The 26,787-nt window shown below is 34.4% G+C and overlaps 1 protein-coding gene across 15 annotated transcripts in view; it reads left to right on the forward strand.

The window, feature by feature from the left end:
- The window catches only part of DLG1 (discs large MAGUK scaffold protein 1), a 281,505-nt gene that overhangs the window by 217,339 nt on the left and 37,379 nt on the right, over positions 1-26,787 (forward strand). For 6 of the 15 annotated variants that reach the window (XM_058295595.2, XM_058295593.2, XM_058295590.2 and 3 more), the window contains 4 exons: positions 5,581-5,695; positions 18,292-18,468; positions 21,056-21,125; positions 24,979-25,078. In XM_058295595.2, coding sequence (XP_058151578.1) covers positions 5,581-5,695; positions 18,292-18,468; positions 21,056-21,125; positions 24,979-25,078 — 462 coding nt within the window. Of the gene's footprint in view, positions 1-5,580; positions 5,696-18,291; positions 18,469-21,055; positions 21,126-24,978; positions 25,079-26,250; positions 26,285-26,787 lie in introns of all 15 variants that reach the window. The other 9 variants (XM_058295597.2, XM_058295598.2, XM_058295594.2 and 6 more) reach the window with 2 other exon arrangements.

The following is a 26,787-nucleotide window of genomic DNA, read 5'->3' on the forward strand; positions in this document are numbered from 1 at the left end:
ACTGAAAGCAGGAGGATTGCATCCAGCATCCATGTGGAATCTAAGCCCCCTCTTGATATAGATGTGGAGTGGACACAACCAATCCAAGGTCCACAGGGTGGAGGAATAGAATATGGATTAGAGTGAACTTACTTATACTCTATTCATGAACTGTTGTGATTAGTAATCAAAGAAAATGTGGCATTGGTGTGGAGAAAGTGGCCATGGTGGCTGCTGGGTGTGGGGAATGGGAGGAAGAGATGAGATATGGAGGCGTTTTCGGGACTTGGAGTTGTCCTCGGTGGTGCTGCAGGGACAACTACCGGACATTGTATGTCCTCCCATGGCCCACTGGATGGAACGTGGGAGAGTGTGGGCTATGATGTGGCCATTGACCATGAGGTGCAGTGGTGCGCAGAGATGTATTCACCAAATGCAATGAATGTCTCATGATGATGGAGGAGATTGTTGTTATGGGGGGAGGAGTAGGGTGAGGGGGTTGGGAGGGAATATGGGGACCTCATATTTTCTGAATGTAATAAAATAATAGATAGATAGATAAGAAAATACCCTGACTTAATACCCAAATATTAGCATTTTTTTAAAAATTGTAAAAATGATTGTTATGATTCATTTAGCAAAAAGAAAGGTGGACAGAAGGGTTTTACTGTATATCAGAACTGGCCTATAATCATACCATCTGTGTATCTATAAAAAATAATAAATTCTTCACTTGAAAAAAAAAAGAGTATCCTAGAAAGAAAAATAAGTAATAGAACAGAAAAAATAAAATATATATGTATAAGGGGAACGGATGTACCTCAGTGATTGATTGCCTGACCCCCACGTTCGAGTTCCTGGGTTCAATCCATGATACCTTCTTTTAAAAAATATACACAAGAAAACTTTCCGAAATAAAAAATTTTTTCAAATTGCATATTGAAAGGACATCCTATGTATCTAAAATAATAACCAACATTGAAAAATACTCAATAAAAGCATTGGAATTTAGGGGAGCAGATGTAGCTCAGGGATTGAGCACCTGCTTCCCATATACGAGGTCCTCCTTAAGGTACTCCTTAAAAAAATATGTATTAGTTTTTTGGTTTGTTTTTTTTTTTTTTTTTTAAGACTTATTTTTTCTTTATTTCTCTCCTTCCCTGCCCATTGTCTGCTTTCTGTCCATTTGCTGTGTGCTCTTCTTTGTCCGCTCAAGTTCTTGTCAGCAGCACCAGGAATAAGTGTCTCTTTTTTGTTGTTGTTGCGTCATCTTGCTGCATCAGCTCTCTGTGTGTGCGGCGCCACTCCTGGGCAGGTTGCCCTTTTTTCCACACGGGGAGGCTCTCCTTGCAGGGCGCACTCCTTGCGTGCATCAGCATAGCACATGGGCCAGCTCACCACATGGGTCAGGAGGCCCTGAATTTGAACCCTGTACCTCCCATGTGATAGGCAGATGCTCTATCAGTTGAGCCAAATCCGCTTCTCTATTAGTTTTTATTTGTTTGGTTTTAGGTCCCAGGGCCCAGGGATTGATTCCAGGACAAAGTATGTGGTTTGCTGGCGCTCAACTTCTTGAGCTACACTGGCTCCCAGTATTGGAATTTAAAGCAAAAAAAAATTCTTTGGAAATCCAGTCCCCTCCCACACCCTCTTCCAAAAAAAGAAAGACCTTAAAAGAAAGAAAATCAGATTGTCGTCAGAATTTCAGCAGCAGTGGTTTGTAGGTGTCCAAGGAATTAACATACTCAGAGAAAGACACTGAATCAAACAGATTTTCCCCTTTAAAACAAAGAATTAGAATTGTATTGTTCTTATAAATGTTTCCTGAGGAAAGAGAACGAATTCCAGCTATCCAAAAATGATGGCAAGATACTGAATAGGATTGATGTTAGCATTAATTAAGATGGCTATATGTCTGACAATTTGGATAAAGTTCAGCTATCAGGAAATAGGGAGAGAGAATTCAAAGATAAAATAACTGTGCTAATTGCTTCATAATTATTAACTGGAAATAAAAGGGTATTATTTCAAGTCAGGTGCTGGGGAGATTGCTTGAAATAGGGAACCAAAGGATACCCAAACAAAAGGTTACCATTAGAACAAAAGAATAGATCATACACACACATGCTTAAATGAATAAAATTAACCACAGAGGGAAGTGGCTGCGGCTCAATCAGTTGGGCTCCGGTCTGCTGTATGGGAGGCCCTGGGTTCGCATCCCAGAGCCTCCTTGTGAAGGTAGACTCAGCTGCAGGCTGCAGAGAGCTGACTCAGCAAGGTGACACGACAAAAAGGGAGAAAAGCAAAAACGCAGGAGAATGTGCAGTGAATGGACACAGAGAGCAGACAGCAAGCAAGCCGCAAGAAGGGGGGAATAAATTAATAATAATAATAAATACAGACACAGAAGAATGCACAGCAAATGGACACAAAACAGCAAACAAAAGCCGTGGGGGGGGGTATAAAAAAAATATTAACCACACAGTGAAACTGTTTATTACTGTTGCTTTACAGACTACCCAAAGCTTAGCAGATTAAAACAGTAAATATTTTATGGATTCTACAGGTTAGAAATTTGAGCAAGATTTTGGCTCGGTGGTTTCTTGTAGCATAAGATCACTTAGTGGTTTGCGGATGGGCTGCTCTGGAGGACCCAAGATTGCTTCACTCACCTTGTCTTGTATCTTGGTAATTCTGGCTGGAAAGTTTGGGATGACTTCACCATCATATGACCTCTGCAGCATGGTAGTTTTAGAGTAATTAAATTTCTTGCATGGTGTCTTACTTCCCCCAGAACAAGCATCTCCAAAGAACCAGGCAAAAGCTTTAAGGCCTTTTCTGATTTAACTTTAAAAGTAACTTTTGCCACATTCCATTATGGTTTACTAGTGGGTCATGGGACCAGCACAGATTCACGGACATGGCATTTAGTGTTCACCTCTTAATGGGGGAGTGACAAGTCATTTGTAGAAGGATATGTGGAATGCTGGCATTTTTTAAAAATATAATCTGCCACAGGCTATATATAAAAAAGATTTCTCCATTTGAGAAGGATATCTCTGCCCCATATTCCAGATAACAGCATCTCCGCCCAGGAGCTCACTGCTAAAAAAAGACATCATCTCAGACAACAAGATCATTCACCCCTGCTTCCTAACCAAATATGAGGAGTCCCAACTATACCAGAGCTAGGAAACTTTCACCACCCATGAAAGACCACAGACATCATCAAATTTTCAGAGACTATTCATTTTGTCAAGTCATGTTTTAAAAATGAAAAAACTGATTTTCCAGATGGTGCACTTTGCTTACCCTGTCACTCAAACTTGCTTAGTGATAACTGTAAAATTGTATGTCCCTTCATGGTTGTTATACTAATATTTGTGATGTTAAGTACCTGTGAGACCCATTCCAATAAACCCAACTTGCCTCAAAAAAAAAAAATTATTTCAATATATATAAATATAGCATAAAACAGTATAACTAAAACTGAGATCAACCTCAACCATTTCTTTTAACAACTTCATTGTTAAAAGAAAACTATTTTCAGATTTGTTAATAAAACAAAGTCCAGCTCTGCAGCCTCTAAGATACATGCCTCAAACAAAGAGGTGGCATTTACAAATAAAAGAACTGTGTAGCTACAAAGAAGAATAAGGAATGTCTATATACTATTATGGAGTGATCATCAAAATTTAACTACTGATAAGTGAAAAAAAGCAAAGGCGAGAAATGTGTTTATTACTATTTATCTGAAAAGGTGGGAAATACATAAGTGTACATTACATATGAACACACCCATGCATAACTATATATTTATATATAATATATATATGCACATAAAAATAATAGAGAATACGTATTTAAACATATTTGCATGTATGTCATATATCTGCTTATATTGTTGAAAATAGAAGTGTAAACCTTTCTTTAGATGTTTACATTTTAGAGCAAGAAGGGAATAGGATGGGAGAATTGGAGAGAGAGGTTTTTTTCCTTGAATAGCCTTGTTTTACATATTTGACTTTGGAACTCTGTAAATATTTTACCTAATTTTAAAAACAAAAATTTAAACAGCAACCCCTGAAATTTGAAATTGAAAGTAAAAAGGAGCAAATGAACCTAAATATGTATTCATTTGGCAAGCAGCATTGCCACCCAGGGAGGAACTTTTCCAAATGACTTTAAAACATGGCAATTCAATTGTACATCCCTAATGGGCTACATCCTAAGGATAAAAATAACTAGGGGAAAAAAATGAACTGTTTTTGAAATCATATCATGATGTTAGTGTTGTTGGTGGTATTATTTTAAATGTTATTTCATTGGATAAAACAAATAAATTATTATGTAGTATTCTAATTCTATTATCCTCAGTATCTTGAGAACCAAAATTCTTCATATGCAAAGAAAGGAGATACTGATATAAGTTAAAGATTAAATAGAATCCCAATGATCCTAATTTTTAAGTAGAAAAATTTTTTCCTACTTAAAATTTTTTAAGTAGAACCATTGTAAATTCATGATGTAGTTTATATTTTTATCTATATCTCTTCATCAGTCCGTCTAAGTTTTAGCTGTGTTTTCACAGACTGAAGAAGTTTGGTCATGAGCTGAGAATTGTTGAATTTTATAGGGTACATTATACTAATGAATTTGCTAATGTTTATATTTTCAATTTTTATTATATTTTTAAAGACCAAATAATAACATTTCATTATGTATTATTGTGAGCTTTCAAATACATGAGTTTTTTGATGAATTGTTCCTTCAATTAATGTTATTATGCATAAAACTTCATAACTAAGGAAGAGAATCTCAACAATAGTCATACTTACTCTGTCTTCTTAAACTGTATAAACTTCCAGGCAAATGTTTTGCTGTTGCTGTAAAAATGGAAGAATGACTTTATAAGAAAGTCAGATGGATTCTGAATAAGTACATTTAATTACATGGAATTACAGTGTTTTTGAAAAAGTGCTTAAGATTTTTGATAGTAATAGATCTGGTAGATTTTAATGTGTGATTTAGTTAAAAATAGTCCATCCTCAAAATTGTACTCATTTTTCTATAAAAAATATTTTAAATAAGTGTTATGATTGTTACTTCAGGTTGCTTTTATATCATTAATTTGGCTCTTTGTAAATTATGAATTGAATTAAATTTTATAATCATCTTGTAAGGCATAGTTTGTCATTACTATTGACCCTGAATAAGATTTGTATTTAAGAATATAAGATTAACTGGTTCCCTTATGGAAAAATTCAGTAATCAAAACATTTGGAATAAATTCTGATTTTCAAAGAATTTCCAGTTAAGTAGACATTAATGTGAGATTGATATTGCTATCTGAAGCATGGAAATTGTTTTTTAATTGGCTAGATGTGATAGCACATGGAAAAATTCTAACAATTAGTTTTCATTTATGTGATATTTAGAAGTTATTGTTTGAAATTTTCATAATGAACAATCTTATGCCCTGCGTTACTTGAGGTTCTAACTACATTTGACCAATTAAAAGATGGTTTGTGTATTTGACAATTTCAAGTAATTAATTTTTTTTAGAATATCAAATATAAATTTCTCTTTTTCTTCCATTAGAATACAGTCGTTTTGAAGCTAAAATACATGATTTAAGAGAGCAGATGATGAATAGTAGCATCAGTTCAGGATCAGGTTCTCTTCGAACTAGCCAGAAGAGATCCCTCTATGTCAGGTAAATTCTTTTACTTCTCATAATGGCATTCTTTAATTATTTATGCATTTGAAGTCTTTCATATTTTTCACTGACTTCGTTTTTATGTGGAAATATATATTTCAAACCAATGAAATGCTTTCTTGCTTTCTTTATAATTGATTCCTGACACCATGTCTTTCAAAAGGTGAGATATCAAGTAAAAAAAGTTATACAATCCCCAGACTAATGATGGTGTGATAAAATAAGACTAAATGTAGACCAAAAATGTTTTCAGATTGATGTTTTACTAAGGTGACTACATATATCATCCAACATTTACTTACTTACGTCATTTTAATAAAATCTTCTTCATTTGAGTAACTTTCATTTATTTACTCATAATCGCCAGGAGAGAATGTGCAAATCATAGCTTAAAATGTGAATAGCCTGGGGAGTGGATATAGCTCAAGGGTTGAGTGCCTGTTTCCCGCATGGGAGGTCTGGGGTTTGGTTCCCGGTGCCTCCTAAAAACAAAAAACAACAAGCAAACAAATGAAGAAACCAACCCAGGGAAGCCAATGGGGCTCAGTGGTTGAGCACCATCTTCCCACATGCAAGATTCTGGGTTTAATCCCCAGCCCCAGTTCCTCAGGAAAAAAAAACGTGAATAGCCTCAATAAATACATGCTCAGAAAATTTCAACATACACTTTTTTAAACACTTGGGAGAAGATAAGCATATAAGATTGATGTGGCAACATGGATCTAAAAATATTAAATGAATGCTATAGTAGGTACACTCTTCTCCTTCGTTTCATTGACTAATCATATTAAAACAGAGACCCCATTAATTTATATTCTTTGTACCTTTTTAAATAGTGCTCTGATTGACTTTTTTTTTTTTAATTTGAGCACCTTAAGCAAGCTATACCATTTTTCATTATTTTATAATTCCTCCTGATCCTATTGGGAGGGCTTATTCCTATTGTGTTTTGTGTATCCTGATGTGAGATTATATATGGTGTGTAAAATAGATGTGTTCTGTGCATGTTTGTGTGTATACAAGCATGTACTCTATACTTATTTACAAATCATGACTTATTATGTCAAATAATTTTACATTCTCATACAGTAGTGAAAGGAAAGCTTTCTCATTTTCTTCTCTAGTTCTTCTGTCCCTTTCATTCTTTCCCTCTACCAATGATCTGGGAGTCCTGAATGTATCAGATTTTCTCTCCACTAATTCCTCAATACTTACTAAACTCCTCTGTTACAGTCATTAAAAGTATTTTATATACACAAGTCTACAGAAAAAGAAAAACATATAGAGATTTATTTTTACTTTTTTTTTTTCATTTTCTTTTTTTTACTTCTAGATTTTCTAATTTAAGTATAATTAACGGGCTGCCTTTTATCTTAATTTGTGATTTATCCATTTAAGTGATTTAAGACTTACAAAGGCATAAAAATCAAACCACATTAAATTTTACTTCTTTTAGGTATATTTGATGAGTCCCCTTCACTTCCTGTTACTAATTCTTATTTTTATAAAAGTAATACTGTTTTTTTAAGAAGTCATATTTGGGGGACTTCTGGGAAGACGACAGGCTAGAAAGACACAGGATTCTCTTCTTCTTGAGAAAAACAGCTAGAGGACAGGCCGAAACAGCCAAGAAAAAGGTCTTCTAGGGTTTAGGACACCAGGCAAAGGCTGCACACCACCCAGAGGAGAGAGGGACAAAGTAGGGAAGTTGTGATGACAGAATGTGCTGATGGCACCATCCGCCACACTAGAGACCCTTTAGAACTCTCAGGCCTATGGGCCTGCCACCACAGACAAAGGGGGCTCCAGGGATCTACCACCCCACAGAGCGAGAGATGGGGGACTCAGACTAAGGTTGACTGAGCTGCTGGCCCACAAATTTGGACTGCTGTGTCCCAGGAGCCCTTCCAAGCCAGGGGCTGCACCATTGTTTGCCTTGGGAGCTGGAAAGGGGCTAAAGATCTACAACTCTACCTATCCTAACAATCCAGGTCTAACCAGGAATCAAAGAGCAGTGGTAACACACAGCCTCCTGCCACTAAATCCCCCAAAGAGAAAGAAAATGAGCATCTGAGTAAACTACATCCAATCAGATGCCTAGATATCAGCAGAAAATCACAAGCCATACTAAGAAAATAGAAGGCATGGCCCAAGAAAAGGAATATATCAAAGCCCCAGAAGAGATGCAGAATTTGAGAGAACTAATCAGTGAGATGTACACAAATTTCCAAAATCAAATTAAAGACTTGCAAGAGAATATGGTTAAAGAGATAAGTGACACCAAGGAAACATTGAGCAAGTGCAAAGAAGAATTTGAAATCCTGAAAAGAAAAGTAACAGAGCACATGGGACTGAAGGACACAATAGCTGAGATCAAAAACACATTTGTGGGGAAGTGGCTGTGGTTCAATCAGTTGGGCTCATGTCTACCATATGGGAGGCTCTGGGTTCGCATCCCAGGGCCTCCTTGTGAAGGCAAAGCTGACCCATGTGCCATGGAGAGCTGGCACAGCAATGTGACACAACAAAAGGGAGACAAGCAGATACAGGAAAAAAATGCACAGTAAATAGACACAGAGAAGAGATAGCAAAAGAAAAGGAACAAACAGCAAGGGAGGGAGTAAATAAATAAATCTTCAGGGAGAAAAATTCACATTTGTGGCATAAAAGAGCAGACTAGGAATGGTAGAAGAAAGAATAAGTGATACTAAAAACAGAACAGCTAAAATTGAAGAGAAGAAAGAATGGAAAAACTTTAACAGAGACTCAGAGAGGTGAATGACAACACAAAACGCAACAACATATGTGTCGTGGGAGTTCCAGAAGAAGAGACAGGAAAGGGGGCAGAAAGAGTATTTGAGGAAACAATAGCTGAAAATTTCCCAATTCTCATGAAAGAAATGAACTTATATGTCCAAGAAGCACGTTGTACCCCAATTAGAATAAATCCAAATACATGTACTCCAAGGTACATACTACTCAGAATGTCAAAGAAAAAGAGACAATTCTCTGAGCCGCAAGGGAGAAGCAAACCATCATGTACAAGGGACATCCAGTGAGACTTAGTGCAGATTTCTCTTCTGAAACCATGGAGGCAAGAAGGCAATTAGTATACTGAAAGGGAAAAACTGCCAGCCGAGAATTCTTTATCCAGCAAAATTGTCCTTCAAATAATGAAGGTGAGTATAAGATATTCACAAACAGAAACTAAGAGAGTTTGCAAAAAGAATCCACCTTTGCAGGATATATTAAAGGCAGCCTTAGAACCTGAAAGAAAAACAGTAGAGACAGGCTTGGAGGAGAGTATAAAAGAAAGAATAGCAGAAAGGGTAACCAAAAGAATTAAAAGATACAAATAAGATATGACATGTGAAAACCAAAGAATAAAGTGGTAGAAGTAAATATTGTATTTATAGTAATATAATTGAGTATGAATGGACTAAACTCCCCAATAAAAAGATACAGGCTGACAGAATGGATTTAAAAAAACATGAGCCATCCATATGCTGCTTACAAGAAACTCACCTTAGCCCCAGGGATACATACCAGCTGAACGGGAGAGGTTGGAAAAAGATACTCCATGCAAATACATGAGGCAAACTCTGGGAACACTGAAGGGAGAAATAGACATCTCTACAGTAATCACTGGGGATTTCAACACCCCACTTACATCCTTAAATAGAACAATCAGACATAAGATCAACAAGGAAACAGAACTTGAACAATATTACGATAAACGAGTTAGACCTTACAGATATGTACAGAGCACTGCATCCAATCTCAGTGAATTATACATTCTTCTCAAGTGCCCATGGATCTTTTTCCAGGATAAACTACATGTTAGGGTTCAAGGCAGCTCTCAATAAATATAAAAAGATTGAAATTATATAAAGCACCTTCTCAGATCATAATGGAATGAAACTGGAAATCAGTAATAGGAAAAAAGTAAATTTGCAAATATGTGGAGGCTCAACAACACAGTTCTAAATAATCAGTGGGTCAAAGAAGAAATTGCAAGTGAAATCAGTATATATATTGAGATGAATGAAAATAAGAACACAACTTAACAAAACTTAAGGGATACAGCAAAGGCAGTCTTGAGAGGGAAATGTATAGCCCTAGATGCCTATATTTTAAAAAGAAGAAAGAGCTAAACTCAAAGATTGAACTGAACAACTAGAGAAACTAGAAAAAGAATAGCAGACCAATCCCAAAGCAAGCAGAAGGAAAGAAATAATAAAGATTAGAGCAGAAATAAATTAAGAACAACAACAAGAAAAATGGAGAAAATCAACAAAACCAAAATCTAGCTCTTTCAGAAGATCAATAAAATTGGCAAACCCCTAGCTAGACTAACAAAGAAAAAGAGAGAAAAGATGCAAATAAGTACAGTTAGAAATGGGGAAACTTACAACTGACTCCACAGAAATAAAAAGAATCATCAAGGGATATTATGAGAAACTGTATGCTAACAAACTAGACAACCTAGATGAAATTGGACAAATTCCTAGAAATGCACAACCAACCACACTGACGCTACAAGAAATACAAGAACTTAACAAACAAATCACACTTGAAATTGAATCTGTCATCAAAAATCTCCCAGCAAAGAAAAATCCAGAAGAGATGGCTTCACAGGTGAATTCTACCAAGCATTTCAAAAAGAATTAAGAACACTGTTTAAAGGCTTCCAAAAAATTGAAGAGGAGGGAAAATTACCCAACACATTTTATGAAGCCAACATCACCCTAATACCAAAGCCAGATAAAGATACTACAAGAAAATTACAGACCAGTCTCCCTAATGAACATAGATGCAAAAATTCTCAACATAATACTTGCAAATCAAATCCAACAGCATATCAAAAGACTTACACATCATGACCAAGTGGGATTTATTCCTGGTATGCAAGGCTGGTTCAGTATAAGAAAATAGATCAATATGTAATATACCACATTAACTAATTAAAGGAAAAAAACACATGATCGTCTCAACTGACAGAGAAAAAGCATTCAGGAAAATCCCTCAATATGATAAAAGGTATATATGAAAAATCCATAGCCAACATCATACTCAATGGGGAAGGGTTAAAATCTTTCTCTCTAAGATGGGGAACAAGACAAGGATGCCCACCGTCACCACCTTTGTTCAGTATTGTACTAGAAGTTCTAGCTAGGGCAGTTACACAAGAAAAGAAAAAAAAAATTAAAGGCATCCAAATAGGAAAAGAGGAAGTAAAACTCTCCCTGTTTGCAGATGACATGATCCTGTACTTAAAAAATCCTGAAGTGTCAACAGTAAAGCTACTTGAACTAATAAATGAGTTCAGCAAAGTGGCCACGTACAAGATCAGCATGCAAAAATCATTAATGTTTTTGTACACTAGTACTGAACAATATGAGGAGGAAATAAGGTGGAAAACTCCATTTTCAATAGCAACAAAGACTCAGATACCTAGGAATTAATTTAACCAAAGAAGTACAGGACCTATTGCAAAAAACATGAAACAGTGCTAAAAGAAATTTTAAAAGATAAGAGCAAATGGAAAGACACTCCGTGTTCACAGATTGGAAGATTAAATATCGTGAAGATGTCAATCTTACACAAACTGATTTATAGTTTCAGTGCAATACCAATCAAAACCCCAACAGCTTAGAATTAGAAAAGGCAGTCACCAAATTCATTTGGAAGGGAAAGTGATCCCAATAGCCAAAGCATTCTTTAAAAAAAGAGCAACATAGGAGGAATTTCACTGCCTCACCTTGAAACATATTACAAAGCTACAGTGGTCCAAACAGCACGGTGCTGGCAGCAGACTTGGCCCAGTGCTTAGGGCGTCCGTCTACCACATGGGAGGTCCATGCCTCCTTGGCCCATGTGGAACTGGCCCGTGCGCAGTGCTGATGCACACAAGGAGTGCCGTGCCACGCAGGGGTGTCCCCCTTGTAGGGGAGCCCCACGTGCAAGGAGTGCACCCTGTAAGGAGAGCCTCCCAACGCGAAAGAAAGTGCAGCTTGCCCAGGAATGGTGCCGCACACTGGGAGAGCTCACACAACAAGATGACGCAACAAAAAGAAACACAGATTGCTGTGCCGCTGACAACAACAGATGCGGTCAAAGTAGACGATGCAGCAAATAGACACAGAGAACAGACAACCAGGGTGGGGGGTAAGGGGAAATAAATAAATAAATAAATCTTTTTTTAAAAAAAAACAGCATGGTACTGGCTGGAGATAAATACATCGATCAGTGGAACAGAATTGAGAACCCAGAAATAAACCCTTATCTGTCTGTACAGTCAACTGGTTTTTGACAAACCTACCAAGTCAGTATTAATGGAACAAAACAGTCTTTTCAACAAACGATGCTGGGACATGTGGATATCTATAACCAAAAGAATGAAAGAGGACCCCTATCTCTCACTCCCTATACAAGAATCAACTCAAAATGGATCAAAGACCTAAATATAAAAGCCAGAACTATAAAGCTACTAGAAGAAAATATAAGGAAACAGCTTCAAGACCTTGTAGTAGGTGGTGGTTTCTTGGACCGTACAACACCCAAAGCATGTGCAACAGAAGAAAAAATAGATAAATGGGACATCCTAAAAGTTAAACACTTTTGCACATCCCAGGACTTTGTCAAAAGGGTTTAAAAGGCAGCCCATTCAATGGGAGAAAATATTTGGAAATCACATGTCAGATAAGGGTTTAATATCCAGGATATATAAAAAGATGTTACAGCTCAACAATAAAAAGACAAATGACCCAATTAAAAAATGGGCAAAAGACTTGAATAGACATTCATCCAAAGAAGAAATACAAATGACAAAAAAACCCATGAAGGGGAAGCAGCTGTGGCTCAATCAGTTGGGCTCCCATCTACCATATGGGAGACCCTGGCTTCACATCCCAGGGCCTCCTTGTGAAGGCAGGCTAACCCACAAGCTCCATGGAGAGCCACCCGGCCCACAAGCGCCATAGCCGACTCAGCAGTGTGATGCAACAGAAGAGAGAGACAAGCAAAAAAACACAGAAGAGCGCACAGCAAATGGCCACAGAGAGCAGACAGCAAAAAAGCAGCAAGGGGGGAGGGGAAATAAAATAAATACAGACACAGAAGAATGCACAGCAAATGGACACAGAGAGCAGTCAGCATGCAAAAAGCCACGGGGGAGGGGGTGGATATATTTTCTTAAAAAACACACATGAAGAAATGTTCACCATCACTAATGATTAGGAAATTCAAATCAAAGCTACAGTGAGGTACCATTTCACAACTATCAGAATGGCCACTACAAGTGTTGGAGAGGATGTGGAGAGATGGGAATACTTACTTACTTTGGGTGGGAATGCAGAATGGTACAGCCACTGTGGAGTACTGTTTGGCAGTTCCTAAAGAAGTTGAATATAGACTTTGCCACATGACCCTGCAATACTGCTGCTGGGTGTATGCCCAGAAGAACTGAGAGCAGTGACATGAACAGACATCTGCACACCGATGTTCTTAGTGACATTCACGATTGCCAGAAGTTGGAAACAACCCAGGTGTCCATCAGCAGATGAATGGATAAACAAACTGTGGTCTATTAACATGATAGATATTGATACTTAGTAACAATGGTGACAGTGGGCACCATCGTCTTGTTCCTGAGCTCATCAGGAAAGCGTTCAGTAATTCACCGTTGAATACAGTTTTACCATATTGGGAAAACCTCCTTCTATTCCTGTGTTTTGGAGTGTTTTTGTCAAGAAAGGGTGATGTATTTTATCAAATGCCTTTTTGGCATCAATCGGAAGGATCATATGATTTTTTCTTCATTTTGTTAGTGTGGTTTATTACACTATTTGATTTTCTTGTGTTGAACCACCCTTGCATACCTGGGATAAAAACTACTTAAATCGTGGTGTGTAGTTCTTTTAATGTGCTTTTGGATTCTGTTTTCAAGTATTTTGTTGAGGATTTTTACATCTGTGTTCATTAGAGATGTTAGTCTGTAATTTTTTTTTTCATAGTGTCTTTATCTGGTTTTGATATTAGGATAATGTTGGCTTCATAGAATGAGTTTAGTAGTGTTCCTTCCTGTTCCATTTTTTTGGAAGAGCTTGTGCAAGACTGATGTTAGATTGTCTTTGGTTCTGGCTTTTTACCTTTGGGACATTTTTGATGACTGTTTCCGTTTCTTTACTTGTGATTGGTTTGTCAGTGTCTACCATGTTCATGGATTGGAAAACTAAATATCGTTAAGATGTCAATTCTACCCAAACTAATTTACAGATTTAGTGCAAGCCCAATAAAAAATCCCAACAGGATTTTTTTGCAGAAATGGAAAAACCAATTATCAAAATAATTTGGAACGGTAAGGGACCCCAAATAGCCAAAAAGATCTTAAAAAAGAACAAAGTTGGAGGACTCTTACTTCCAGACTTTAAAGCATATTACTTAGCTACAGTGATAAAAACAGTATGGTATTTTCATAAAGACAGACTCGTTAACCAATGGAACCAAATTGAGAGTTCAGAAATGGGCCCTCACATCTACAGTCAAGTGATTTTTGACAAGGCTGTCAAGCCCTCCCAGCTGGACCAGAACAGTCCATTCAACAAATGATGTTGAGAGAACTGGATATTTATACCCAAAAGAAGTAAAGGGGACCTCTATCTCACACCTTATACAAAAGTTAACTCAAAATGGATCAAGGACCTAAATATAAAAAAAGTGACAACCATAAAACTCCTAGAAGAAAAGTAGGAAAACATCTTCAAGATCTTGTGGTAGGCAGTAGTTTCTTAAGCCTGACACCCAGAGCATGAGGAACAAAAGGAAAAAAATAGATAAATGGGACCTCCTCAAAATTAAGCACCTTTACACCTCAAAGGACTTTTTCAAAAGGGTAAAACAGCAGCCAACTCCATGGGAGAAAATATTTGACAATCACATATCTGATAAGGGTTTAATATCCATGATATACAAAGAGATTATACCACCTAACAATAAAAAAATCTATGCAATTAAAAAATGAGCAAAAGCTTGAAAAGACAGTTGTCCAAAAAAGAAATGCAAATGGTGAAGGAACACATGAAAAAAATGTTCAACACCACTAGTGATTAGGGAAATGCAAATCGAAACTACAGTGATATATCATTTCACACCTAATAGTCTGGCTGCTATTAGAAAGCTAGAAAACTGTAAATGTTAGAGAGGATGTGGAGATAGGAACGCTGTTCACTGTTGATGGGAAGGTAAAATGGTGCAGCCACTGTATCGGACTGTTTGGCAGTTCCTAAGGAAACTGAATATAGACTTGCCATGTGTCCCAGCAATATTATCATTAGGTATATACCCAGAAGAACTGAGAGCAGAGACATGAACAGACATCTGCACACTGATGTTTATAGCAGCATTGTTCATGATTGCCAAAAGTTGGAAACAACCCAGGTGTCCATCAACCGATGAATGGATAAACAATGGATAAACCAGTAATAAATAGAATATAGGTCATCAGAAAATAGGAGGAGGATAGAGAATGGAAAGCTGAGGGTTAATCTGTGGAGAATTAGTAAAAAGGTTGTTTGTAAATGTTTGGCAATGAATAGAAACAGTGTAAGCATATCATGGTGTTTGTGACTTGCAGAGCTATTATATGGGCATAACAGTGGTTGAAAGGAAAGTCTAAGGCCAGGTGTATTACTAGAAGGAAAGCTAAAAACTGTAACATCGGACTATATAAGATAGTAAAACCTTATGTAAAACACAGATATGGATGATATTGCATATATAAGATTGTTTTTATAAAATATAAACACTAGAGAGAAGGAAACAGGATAGCAGCAATGTACAGCAGGGGAAGCATAGAGAAACTGAGTGGTAATGGGTTTTGTTTGTTTATATTACTCTGCTTGTTACTGGAATAATGAAAGTGCTCTAAGAATGATTGAAGTGATGAATGCACAAATATGTGATTACATCAAATACCATTGATTGTACACTTTGAATGGATTTATGCTTTATTAATACTTATCAATATTTGTTTTTTTTTAAAAGAAAAAAATTTTAAATTTCCTGTTTATACAGGTGTTTTCAGCCCAGCACCTTCCCCCTCCCCACCAAGTTCCAGAGTACAGAGTTTCTCAAATTCATTTCTCCAGAGAATAAACACTGGCCTTGAAAAGGGTCTGAGGCAGGAAAAGGGGCAGGAAAGGGCTAAATACTATATACACTGCTTCCACCAATCTTTCTGTTTTCAGTACTAACTCATCCCTACCTGCCACAGTACCATACACCTCTAATTCAAGAACATTTCTAGGGTCCTGTGGAATAAATCTAGTTTCAGGATCCTTCTCTTCAGGCATCCCAGTTAGAGCTTCTTCCACTATACTAAGTTTAGTTACCAACATCCAAAAATATGTTTAAAATTTTTCTACTGTTGTCTTATCTCTTTTCTGTTTGTCTTGTTTTCTGATTGTTATTGTAGTGAGTTTCAGCATGAAGATGAAATAGACATATGTAGCCAGTTTGCCATAGGTAATCAGAAGTCTTGTTTTTCAATACATTTATTTTTAGTTTCAAAAAGAATCAGTGCTACAAAAGACTACATTCAGTGTGATAACCTTTTTCTAAAGCTCAGAAATAAGCAAAACCACACATCGTGTGTACATATATATATTACAGATATGTTTATGATTAAAGTCAAGGAAATAATAAATACTATATCCAAATTGTAGTTGACTCTAGATCCCAGGGAGGCAGGATCAGGTGAAACAGACATAGGTGAATGTGAGTTACTGTTAATACCATAGTGTGTATAGTCTTAGGTTGGGTAGAAGGTTAACAGGTGTTTATTACACTTTTATGACTAATGACTCACATATGTATTTCTTGTGTTCCTTTTTTATGAATCAGATCTATTAAAAGATAAAGCTAAAATGCAAACATTTGGGTAGTAGCGATTGTAGGCAGCTTATTTTCTTTTGTTCGTTACTCATCAATAATATAATTATATTTTATAATTCAAAAAATTAATTTATAACCATATAAATGTTGATAGTATTTTCCCTTTTATTAGTATCTTCTGACATTTGCTCTACCTCTTAAAGTGCTTTACTTTTTATCAGTGTTTATTTGCATCTTTATCCTCTTTGTCATTTTTACCTTTACCATATCTACTACATTGCCTTTTTAAGTAATTAGTTAATCAATGACTGTATCACACCTTTGTATTGTTTGAGGTTATCTGTAATACTTTTCTAATAGAAAGGTAGTTCCTTAGAATTCAGAATTTAGTAGATGAAGTTTATTTTATGACTTAACATATATATAATTTATAATCTTTCTTTTTCATCTCTAGAATTATTTCTTCACATAAAACCCAATGTGTTATATATGTTTTAATATACGTATAAGTGAGCCTTCCCACTCTTCATTCCTCCCTGTCTCTCTCACACCATTAGTCCCTGAAAGAACTTGAAGGAACACATTTGAAAACCATTAACCACTAGTTCATTCATTTAGTCATCACATAATTTCACCCCTTTTCAGTTTTATTTAGAAGATAATTTCTTAAAAGCTGGGTGGTGTTTATTACATTTGCCAAAATAGAGGAAAAGACTAAACAAAGCGTATATATATAAATGTAATTGCTAGGATCTTTTTCCTATACTCTTTAGAGAGCGCTTCTGGATTTTAGAATTTAATATATTTAAATATTGTACATTCACTAATCAAGTGGTAGGACACAATATTTTCTTTTTTAAAAATTAAAAAATATTGATATGTTGCAATTACCATATTAAGTTCATAAAATATTTTTTTCTAAAATATTAGGCACTTGATTGTGATCATTAGGTTTCACCATTGCTGTTGGCTCTAAAAGCCCTATTAGCTCTAATCTAGGTTTGTGAACAAATCAGAGAAATAATTAACTAGCAGGATGATCACTATGGCAAGGTTTCTTAAAGGGCCCATGAACTTGAATTGAAATTCAAAAAAACATTATTCTTGTGGGAACATTTTGGTGTGGGTGTGATATATTTATTAAGTGATACACAGTATAGTGTAAGGGGTCCATGGTTTTCACCTGACTGGCAAAGGGGTCCATGGAACAAAAAAGGTTAAGAACCCCTGCACTGTGGTGATCTGGTCTTAAAATCCACAACTAATGAATTAAATCTATCAGAAAGTTTGTTTTTCCAAGCATGTCTAATCTTTTTAAAAAAAGTAAATCTCTTAATGTTTACTCTTTGTTCGTTTATTTAGAGCAACTCTCTAGGTTTATCTTCATCTTAGGGTTCAATGTGGATTGTCATTGAATTGCACTAAAAGCATTTTTTTTTCTCTTACAATATTAGAAGAAATAAGGTAGCCTACCCAACAACAAGCTATAAGCATAGCAAGTAAATTTTTCTATCTTTTATTTTTTTTGTCTTATATGCAGTACAGAATTGAGCTTAGCATTATTTTGTCTACCATGCCATATTACTTATCTATCCACATAATTACATTTTCAGAATTCTATATTTAATATGTTAACATCATTATTTATAATAATATCATTATAACAAATATTTCTGGAATTTTTTTTCTTCTCAATCTAGAGCCCTTTTTGATTATGACAAGACTAAAGACAGTGGCCTTCCCAGTCAGGGACTGAACTTCAAATTTGGAGACATCCTTCATGTTATTAATGCTTCTGATGATGAGTGGTGGCAAGCCAGGCAGGTTACACCAGAGGGTGAGAGTGATGAAGTTGGAGTGATTCCCAGTAAACGAAGGTAAATATAAGTCAGTTACAGTCTTTCCATTTGAAAGTTGGACATCATATGCAAAAATTGCTGTTCCTTTAAATTTCTTTTACTGAAATAATTGTTTTAATGTTTGATGTTCCATGTTGTGTTTCACTACCGTTTAATTTTATTTATGTTGTAGCCAGTGACATATTTAGATAATATGTCCCCAGGCAGAAATTTCTATAAAGCTTCTGAAAGTTGCTAAAAACAAAAGTATATTTTAAGTCATTGTGCCATGTATTTATACCACTGGAGGAAAAGAGAATTGAAAGTGAATTGAAAACAAATTTGGATTTTTTGATTGTGTAAATTGCCTCTTTGGGGCTTCTTAACACCTGGAAGTGTTGTAATTAAATGGGATATTTTTTAGAATATCTAGTAATATGCTTCGCATCTCTTTTTTTCCTTGTTTAATTTAGAGGTCTTTCTTTTTTGCTCTTAACTATTTTATTCATTGGTACATACTTACCATCTAGTGGCCAAAGTAATTTAATGCAAGCTGTTATATAAAGGATGATCTTCTGTAAATCCCTCTAAGGCCTCTAAAATGCTGTTAAATGTCTCTACTTTAGAGGGAAAGGTATAAAACTATTTCTTCATAATTCCCCAAGATGCATATTTATAAGATCTGATTTTTCCAAATTATTGGCTAAAACTTCTTAAATTTTAAGGTAGTCAGCAAATATTGTTAATGAGACAAAGTGATGTTTATTATTCAGATCAAGCTTATGATGCAATAAACATGTTCTTTTCTTTGTTGGAGCCTCTGCAATTGGTAAATATAACAAGTCATATACCTGTTTTTAGACCTCTGTCTACATAAGTAAGAAGTTGAAAATTAATATCATTTAAGTATTCCTAAGACTTAAAATTATGGTATAGGGGATTGTGTCTATTGTTGTCTCTGTGTATTTAACAGGAATCAAATATTTGGCTAACTTATGTATTTGATGATGAATCCTCTTAGCAACACAACCATCAGCATTACCTTTTTCTAAAACAGAAAATAGTCTGCTTTAATATAGAAATACTTTTTATACTTTGTATGCCTTGTTGAGTCAATGGAAACCTCACATCTTGAATATTAAGGTCAGAGATCCTAATAATTGTTTTATCCATTGGAGTCCCATATCTTAACAGAGGTTTAACATTTGCCTACAATAGATGAGAAACATTTTCTGGTATGGAGAGAGATTTTTTTCATTTTGTATAACAGTACCATAGATTGAGATTCAAAGTAACAAAAGATGTAAGAGAGCATCTTGAGACCTCTTCAAATCCCCAGATTCATAAACAGCATTATAGAATATAAGTTTTGTCCCATAAAATGTAGTTTGAAACCACAACTGATTAGGCCATTTCGTTCTTGAATGTATTCAAAACTTGTATTGTCTTGAATTGAACTATCTCTTGCTTAGGTCTCTTAACTTCTAATAATAGTGAAAGGAATTTTAACTCCTACAATTTCTTTCAGGAACAGTATTTACAGATAACCACAATTTTAATCACTCAGCTACTTAGTGAACAAGATAATGATTAGAAAACAAAGTGAGTTGTAAATGCTCACCCACTAAATGCTAGTTTGTATTATCCTTAATAAGTGCCTAGGCAAAATTACAAATTATGCATATCCTGAACCCTCAGGATTCTTTAGAATAGTAAAAAACCAAAGTTTGAAATCCCTGAATACTAAAGGTCTCCTACACCTTTACTAAACTATGTAGCTAGCTAATAAAGAAAAAGTAAATGCATTTTATCATAGGCCATTTTAGTAGGTTTTTCATTTATATACCAACATAATTACTGTTTTGGAAGCCACGGATTTATTAAGTTTAATTCACATGCAGTTTTACTTTGTTTTATTGTTGTGCCTTTTGTTTGCTTGCTTATTTTGAATAGGTAACACTTAAACAGGTTAAGAGGCTTCCTCTTATCCATGTTCTCCAGGCACCTATTTCACCTTCACAAAGATAATCAAGCTTACCAGTTCTTATATATCCTTCCTAGGATACTTTCAAACTCTTAATTTTTATACCATAATTTAACTATAAAATTAGTGATTACTTTTTTATATATATACATATATGTCATTGAAGTTAAGCTTAATTTTTTTCTTTATTGCCCACTTTTTTATTTTTAGAAATTTCAGTTCTGTAGAAAAATAAGTATTTGAAAATGCACGATTATTACAATAAACACCCATATACCCATTACCTACTTTCATCAGTTAACATTTTGCCACATTTGCTTTCTCTCAGAAACTCAGAAGTGGTGCCTCATACTACTTGTAGTAGTATTATGGAATTGAGTGCATATAAACACATACATACACATTTATACTATATTTTGATATTTCACAAGTGGTTTTATTTCATATAAAATGGATCATTTCATTTTTCAACAATTTTTTAAAAAACAACAACAACAATTAATTTGGGGATGCAAGCCAAGATGGTTCCTTAAAGTTTTAGAATACAAAAATGCCCAATATAAAGGTATCGGTTCTGGTCATTTCCAGTAAGACTCCTGTGTGTTTGATATACTTAAAAAATAATATTCTGTACTTTGACAGAGTTGAGAAGAAAGAAAGAGCCCGGTTAAAAACAGTGAAATTCAATTCTAAAACAAGAGGAGATAAAGGGGTGAGTATGTGAAAGCTCTTATTATAGAAATTAATAGTTAAGGACAGTAATTTTTGGTTGAGCTATGTTATTAGAATGAGAAGGATTTTGTCATAGGAACTAACTATAAACAGCATTTGTCATGGTACTTCACAATAGTAACCACTAAAATAAGTATTTTTCAAATTAAAGTACCAATTTCACAGACCTTTCCAAAATATCAGACTGTCATTGGATATATTCTTAGTAACATATTTTGGTTAAAGTTGCTTTTATAAATGAAATGAATTCAACTTCCTTTCACATGTCCAATTAGAAATTAGTGTCACCAGTGTTAAACACGATAGATCATTTAAAATTGAATTTTCAGAGAAAATGGCCCAAAAATATTAGCTAGGTCATAAAATAAGTTTATGAGTTCTTGCAAGGGTGAATTCATAAATATTTCCTTGTTCTTTCCTCCTTGTTCTGTTAAAGTCCTGATAAAATCTCATATTAGAATTTATGCTTTAAACGTTCAAATGAATATGAATTTTTATTTGTAGCAAAATAAGGAAAGGGACAGTCAAGAGGCAGATGGTGTGTAGTTGGTGAAAAAATATACTGGAATTCTTTCATACATATTTTAGATGTGCATTTTCATTTATTTTAAAAGTCCTGCCTGGATCTGAAAATTCGGGATGTCTGTAGATTACAAAGATATTACAGGCTTCTTCCTGTATAATTTCCAGTTATCCTAAACTTACTGCAATGGAGTAGAGTATTCTAGCAGTAATCCTGAAGAAAGACCTGAACACATGATATATGGAAATACTGTGCACAGCAGTGCTTTTTGTTTTGATTTGTTGTTTTTTTTTTTAATCGAAAACAAAAATTTTACAAGTCTTTCTATCATATTTCAAATGAATGTGGGAAGTTAACCTGGCAAATAAATTTACTCTCTGTACATCTCTGATATGACAAGACACTCCAATGAAAAGCTTTAGCATTAATGATCCTTGATCAAATAAATTAAATGAGTAAATTATATAATGTTTTCAATTATTTTAGATAAATTACTTAAAAATTAATTTGTAGCTTTCAGAAAATAAAATTATTGGTGTGATCAGAAGCAATATTTAAAATAGAAAATTTTATTACAGGAAAAATCCCAAGTAAATGATCAAGATTTGAAATATGTACAGTACTTTTTCTTCTTGTTTTATATGCCTTTTAATATAATTTAATAAAATATAACTGTCAGTGAATTGGAAATTGAAAAAAAAAGGTTGCATGTTGTAACTTTTCTTTCATACTGTGAGAAGTTAACTGAATTAACGACATGTTTAAATCTTAGTCTTGTTTGTGGACTGTAACCAACTTTATACACAGTCACTGTGTTCTAACACAGCACCAAAAGAATGCATGATATTAAGTGGGGTAAAAATACGCTTGCCATTGATATAGAACTGCATTTCTTTCCATAACACCATTTCCCATTCTGAATTCTCTTTTCCTTACATGGTGGTTTGTGAACTTTACTTCCATTACAAACATAACATTTCAGTTTCTCATTAAAATTTTTACACTCATTTGACTGTTTGAAATACTACATATGAAAGTAGATATTTAATATTTTATCATGAATTTGCAATATTTTATCAATTCTTATATTACACTAAGTATCTTTTTTGCAACATAACATTAATGACAAAAGTGTATTTTTTATTGGAAATATAAAATATAGAGAAACTGGAGATAGCATGTCTCTTCAATTTTGTGTTTTCCCTACACATCTTTGTCTTGTTTGCTTGTGCTATTTCTCCTTTTAATAAATTCTTGAGAATGTTAAACATAATACAATTAATATACTTCTTAACTAATTCTTTCTGTCTTATGTTATGATATCTTTAAGATATCTCATTTTGACTAACTTGAAAGATATCAAAAATTAGGACATTTTGAACTTCGTGTTTCTTTTGGTTGTTTGCTGTGAAACTGACTCTGACCACTATATATGCAGTAGGAGGGATAACTAATCTTTAAAAAATGTATTATCAATTTTATCAGATATCATAAAAATTATCACTAAATTTAAAAACCAGTGATTGTTATGATTGGAAAGATTTAGTCCTTCCCTAAATTACATTATCATAAATTTTTCTCTAATGAAACTTAAATTTTTTTTCCTTTCTTAAATTTAGATTCAAGGAAAGATTTTTATTTAAATAATGCTACTTGACAGTTTATAAAATAGTTTTAAACCCAGATCTTCAACAGTATTTTTTTCCTCATCAGCTGAATTTTCAACCTCTGGCCAGAGTTCTTTGTTATCCAGTTCTTCAGACATGCCTTTGAAAATTTAGGATTGAAATGCAACAATCTGTGAGGCTATGAACTATGAGCTAGTTAATCCTGAGTTATTGATATGAAGGAATTTTTTATATGAAGAGGTAAAAATGGAAGTTGAACTTTGTTTTTGTAAAGGTTACCAAAATAAATCCTTTCAGTTTATAGAATTTGAGCTTAAAGAGTCTTTAATCTAGTTAAGCACCTTAATCATCAGGTCATATACTTAAAATTATGGGCATGCAGAAGTATCCTGCCTGGTGGTGATATGCTTCAAAATAATGATAGCATCTTTGGCATGGATGATCCCTAGAAAAAAACTTATTTTGTATTGTTTGCTCTTCCAAACAAACAAACAAAAAATTATAACAATTCCCAATTTCACAGGTGGGTAAGGCCATTTCCTCCAAGACATGGATACCTATGTCAGAGAGTAATCACAGAAGCTTTTTCTCTTTTATGGTCTCATCATTCTTGGTACTACATGCTCTTAAAACTATGAATGCACAAATGGGACATTCAAGAAGAGAAGAAACTAATTTCTAACGTCTGTGCAATAAGGAACATCAAATCAGCTGCTCAGCTCCCACATAGCAATTATGTAAACTATTAGAATCTTAATTGTCTTTGTAGCTTTTATGGGCACCAAGCTAATTTTTATTTGGGACCCAATGCTTAATCTATATAAGAATGATTTTGTTCTATTTTTATATAGAAATATATTTCTAAAATATATGAATACAGTGGAACTTAAAGACAAGTGAATCAGTTGTGTATCATTAGAGTTGACCAGGACACTTCGAACTCCTCTTCCTTGGCTGAGAACATTGAAAATCTTTTGCTGGACTCTAATATGCTTAATGGACCTCTGTTTTCTTTCCATATTCTGATTCATGCCATAAACATTTCGTTACTATGTTTTGTTCTTCCAAAAATAAGTTTTTTGGTTTTTTTTTTCCTCCAATATTCAGGATTAGCATCTTTCTTGTAATTGTTTTGGTTTCCTTTTTAATGGTGGCTTGTTAGTTCATTGGAGCCACTCACTAAAAAAAAAAAAAAAGGAAGGTGGAAGGAAAGGAGGGAGGGAAAAATTTGTTAATGCCAAAGGAAAATGAAGATTACTACGTAATATATTTTTTTTTATTGAACAGCTGGAATAATATTTAAAATGACTTGCTATAGAGTACCTAGTACCTGGACATTTTTCTAGAAAAGTGTGAATTGATACAACAGATCACTTAACTTGGTTTGTACTATAGTAGTAGCTAATCTGATTTAATCTTCCCTTTTTCAGTCAAGTAGTAGTTATTCCTTATTTTATTCCTTTTATACACTTTAACATTTTAAATATTTTGATTTATAAAGGTTAGAAGTAGAGGAGTTCGTACAAAATCAGATATTCTCATTAAATGCAATTAAAGTAAAATTCATATAGAAACTGCACACTGTGGTCACAGGAGTCAGCTTCCACAGAGCTGCTAGGCTGGGCCTTTGTACACACAGACAGTAGACATCCCTTTGTTTTGCCCCTCCTTCTCTTCTTCAGCAGTCATTCAATGACAAGCGTAAAAAGAACCTCTTTTCCCGAAAATTTCCCTTCTACAAGAACAAGGACCAGAGTGAGCAAGAAACAAGTGATGCTGACCGTAAGTATGTGGATCCAGTGGTCAACTGAAAATAAATGTAGAGGGACCTACTGCCCTGCAGTTGGTTGTTACCATGGAGACAGTTTCAAGAGCTGCAACAGGTTTCTGATTGTCTTAACCAGGGCAACTTAAAAGGCATAGATTCACTTGTGGCCAGTTTTAAATCTTTATGGCACCTTAGAAATTCTTAAGTTAAAGTAAACAATACTTTTAATTATATGTTTACAATTATTTGATGTGAGGGCTTTCATGAGAAACAATTAACATTTATAGATTGAAGAATGTTTTAGAGGAAAATCATGAATTCCTGAGAAGCTACTGACTCATTTCAAGGTATAGCATGGCCAGTCATTGATAGTAGATCATCTGGAATCAGTCCATTTTATCCTATCTTTTCATTTTCTGTGGACAATCTGAATTTTACTTTTTTTTTAGTGAACAGTTTTTATTGAAACCCTCAAAGATTAAAGAGGACCAAATGGTGAGTTTAGATACCATAACAAATAAAAGAATCTCACCTAACTATACACATTGTTTATAGAAATGAACAAAACCCAAAGACAAAATTCAAATTCCTGTGTAATTGCTATAGGAGATTACAATGAACTAATCATTTTATCTTAGCCTTCCTTTAATCAAGAATCACTAAAGAAGGGAATTTAAATGGCAAAACAAAAGATAAGCAAAACTGTGAAAACACAATTTTCTTAAATTTCTCAAATTTTTTTCTATAGAATGCAAAATAAACTTGAAACGATGAAGTGACTTAAGCTGATTCTTTTTTTTATTGTGAGAGTTTTAACATCAGTTTTACCCCCATGCATGGTATTCATAAAGAACACAGCTTTTGAATTAGAAAGATCACTTAAGTTAAAATTAAAATGAGGTGAATTTTACTTTTAAAATAGCAAGAAATAGTCTCAAATGTTGCTTCCCTGCCCTAATTAGTGCCTGAGATAAAACAAGCTCCCTTCATTCTTGTGGTGAATGACATATAACTGCCAGCTCATTTCAAACTTTTAGAAATCTACTAAAATGCTCTGTTAAGATAATGTGTACCTGTAATGGTCTTGGAACTGTCTCTAATTGTAGCACCAATTTTATACATTACTGACAACTATTTTCTTTGATTATCTTTTTATTGCTTGCTCTCTGGGGACTACTCTCTACAGGAGATCCCTGACGACATGGGATCAAAAGGCCTGAGTAAGTGATCAAAATACTCCCAAGTTATTTTTTAACCTCCATCTACAGACCTACCTTTTTGAGATACATTTTGAGATTCATGGTAGTGTTCTTCTGGCAGGAGGAGGTGTCAAATTCTAATTCCTTTTAGACTTAGTGTTAATAACATACTTGGGATTTTTATTTCTGTAATACACACCTTTTGTTTTTCTTAAGCTCCATTTTTCATGTCACATGGAAAACTATGCTCATAATTAAATTTTTCTTTTTGTAATTTTTATGGCAGTTACTTTCACTAGTGGTTTTAAAAATAGAAGTAGTTTGGGTTTTTTTTACTATATCTTCCCTCGTTTTTAAAATGTAGAGAATATGCTTCATTGCCGATTTTTGTGTCCCCCCCTTTCCCAATTTCTTAACGTTGGTTCTATGTCAGAAAAGCGTTGCTGTAATGTGAAAGTATAAGACACAATATATCTTAAATTTTAGGAGGGAAATTGCATATTTTTTAAAGGAGATTGTACATT

This window comes from Dasypus novemcinctus, chromosome 4 (assembly GCF_030445035.2).
Source record: "Dasypus novemcinctus isolate mDasNov1 chromosome 4, mDasNov1.1.hap2, whole genome shotgun sequence".
Classification (NCBI taxonomy): Eukaryota; Metazoa; Chordata; class Mammalia; order Cingulata; family Dasypodidae; genus Dasypus; species Dasypus novemcinctus.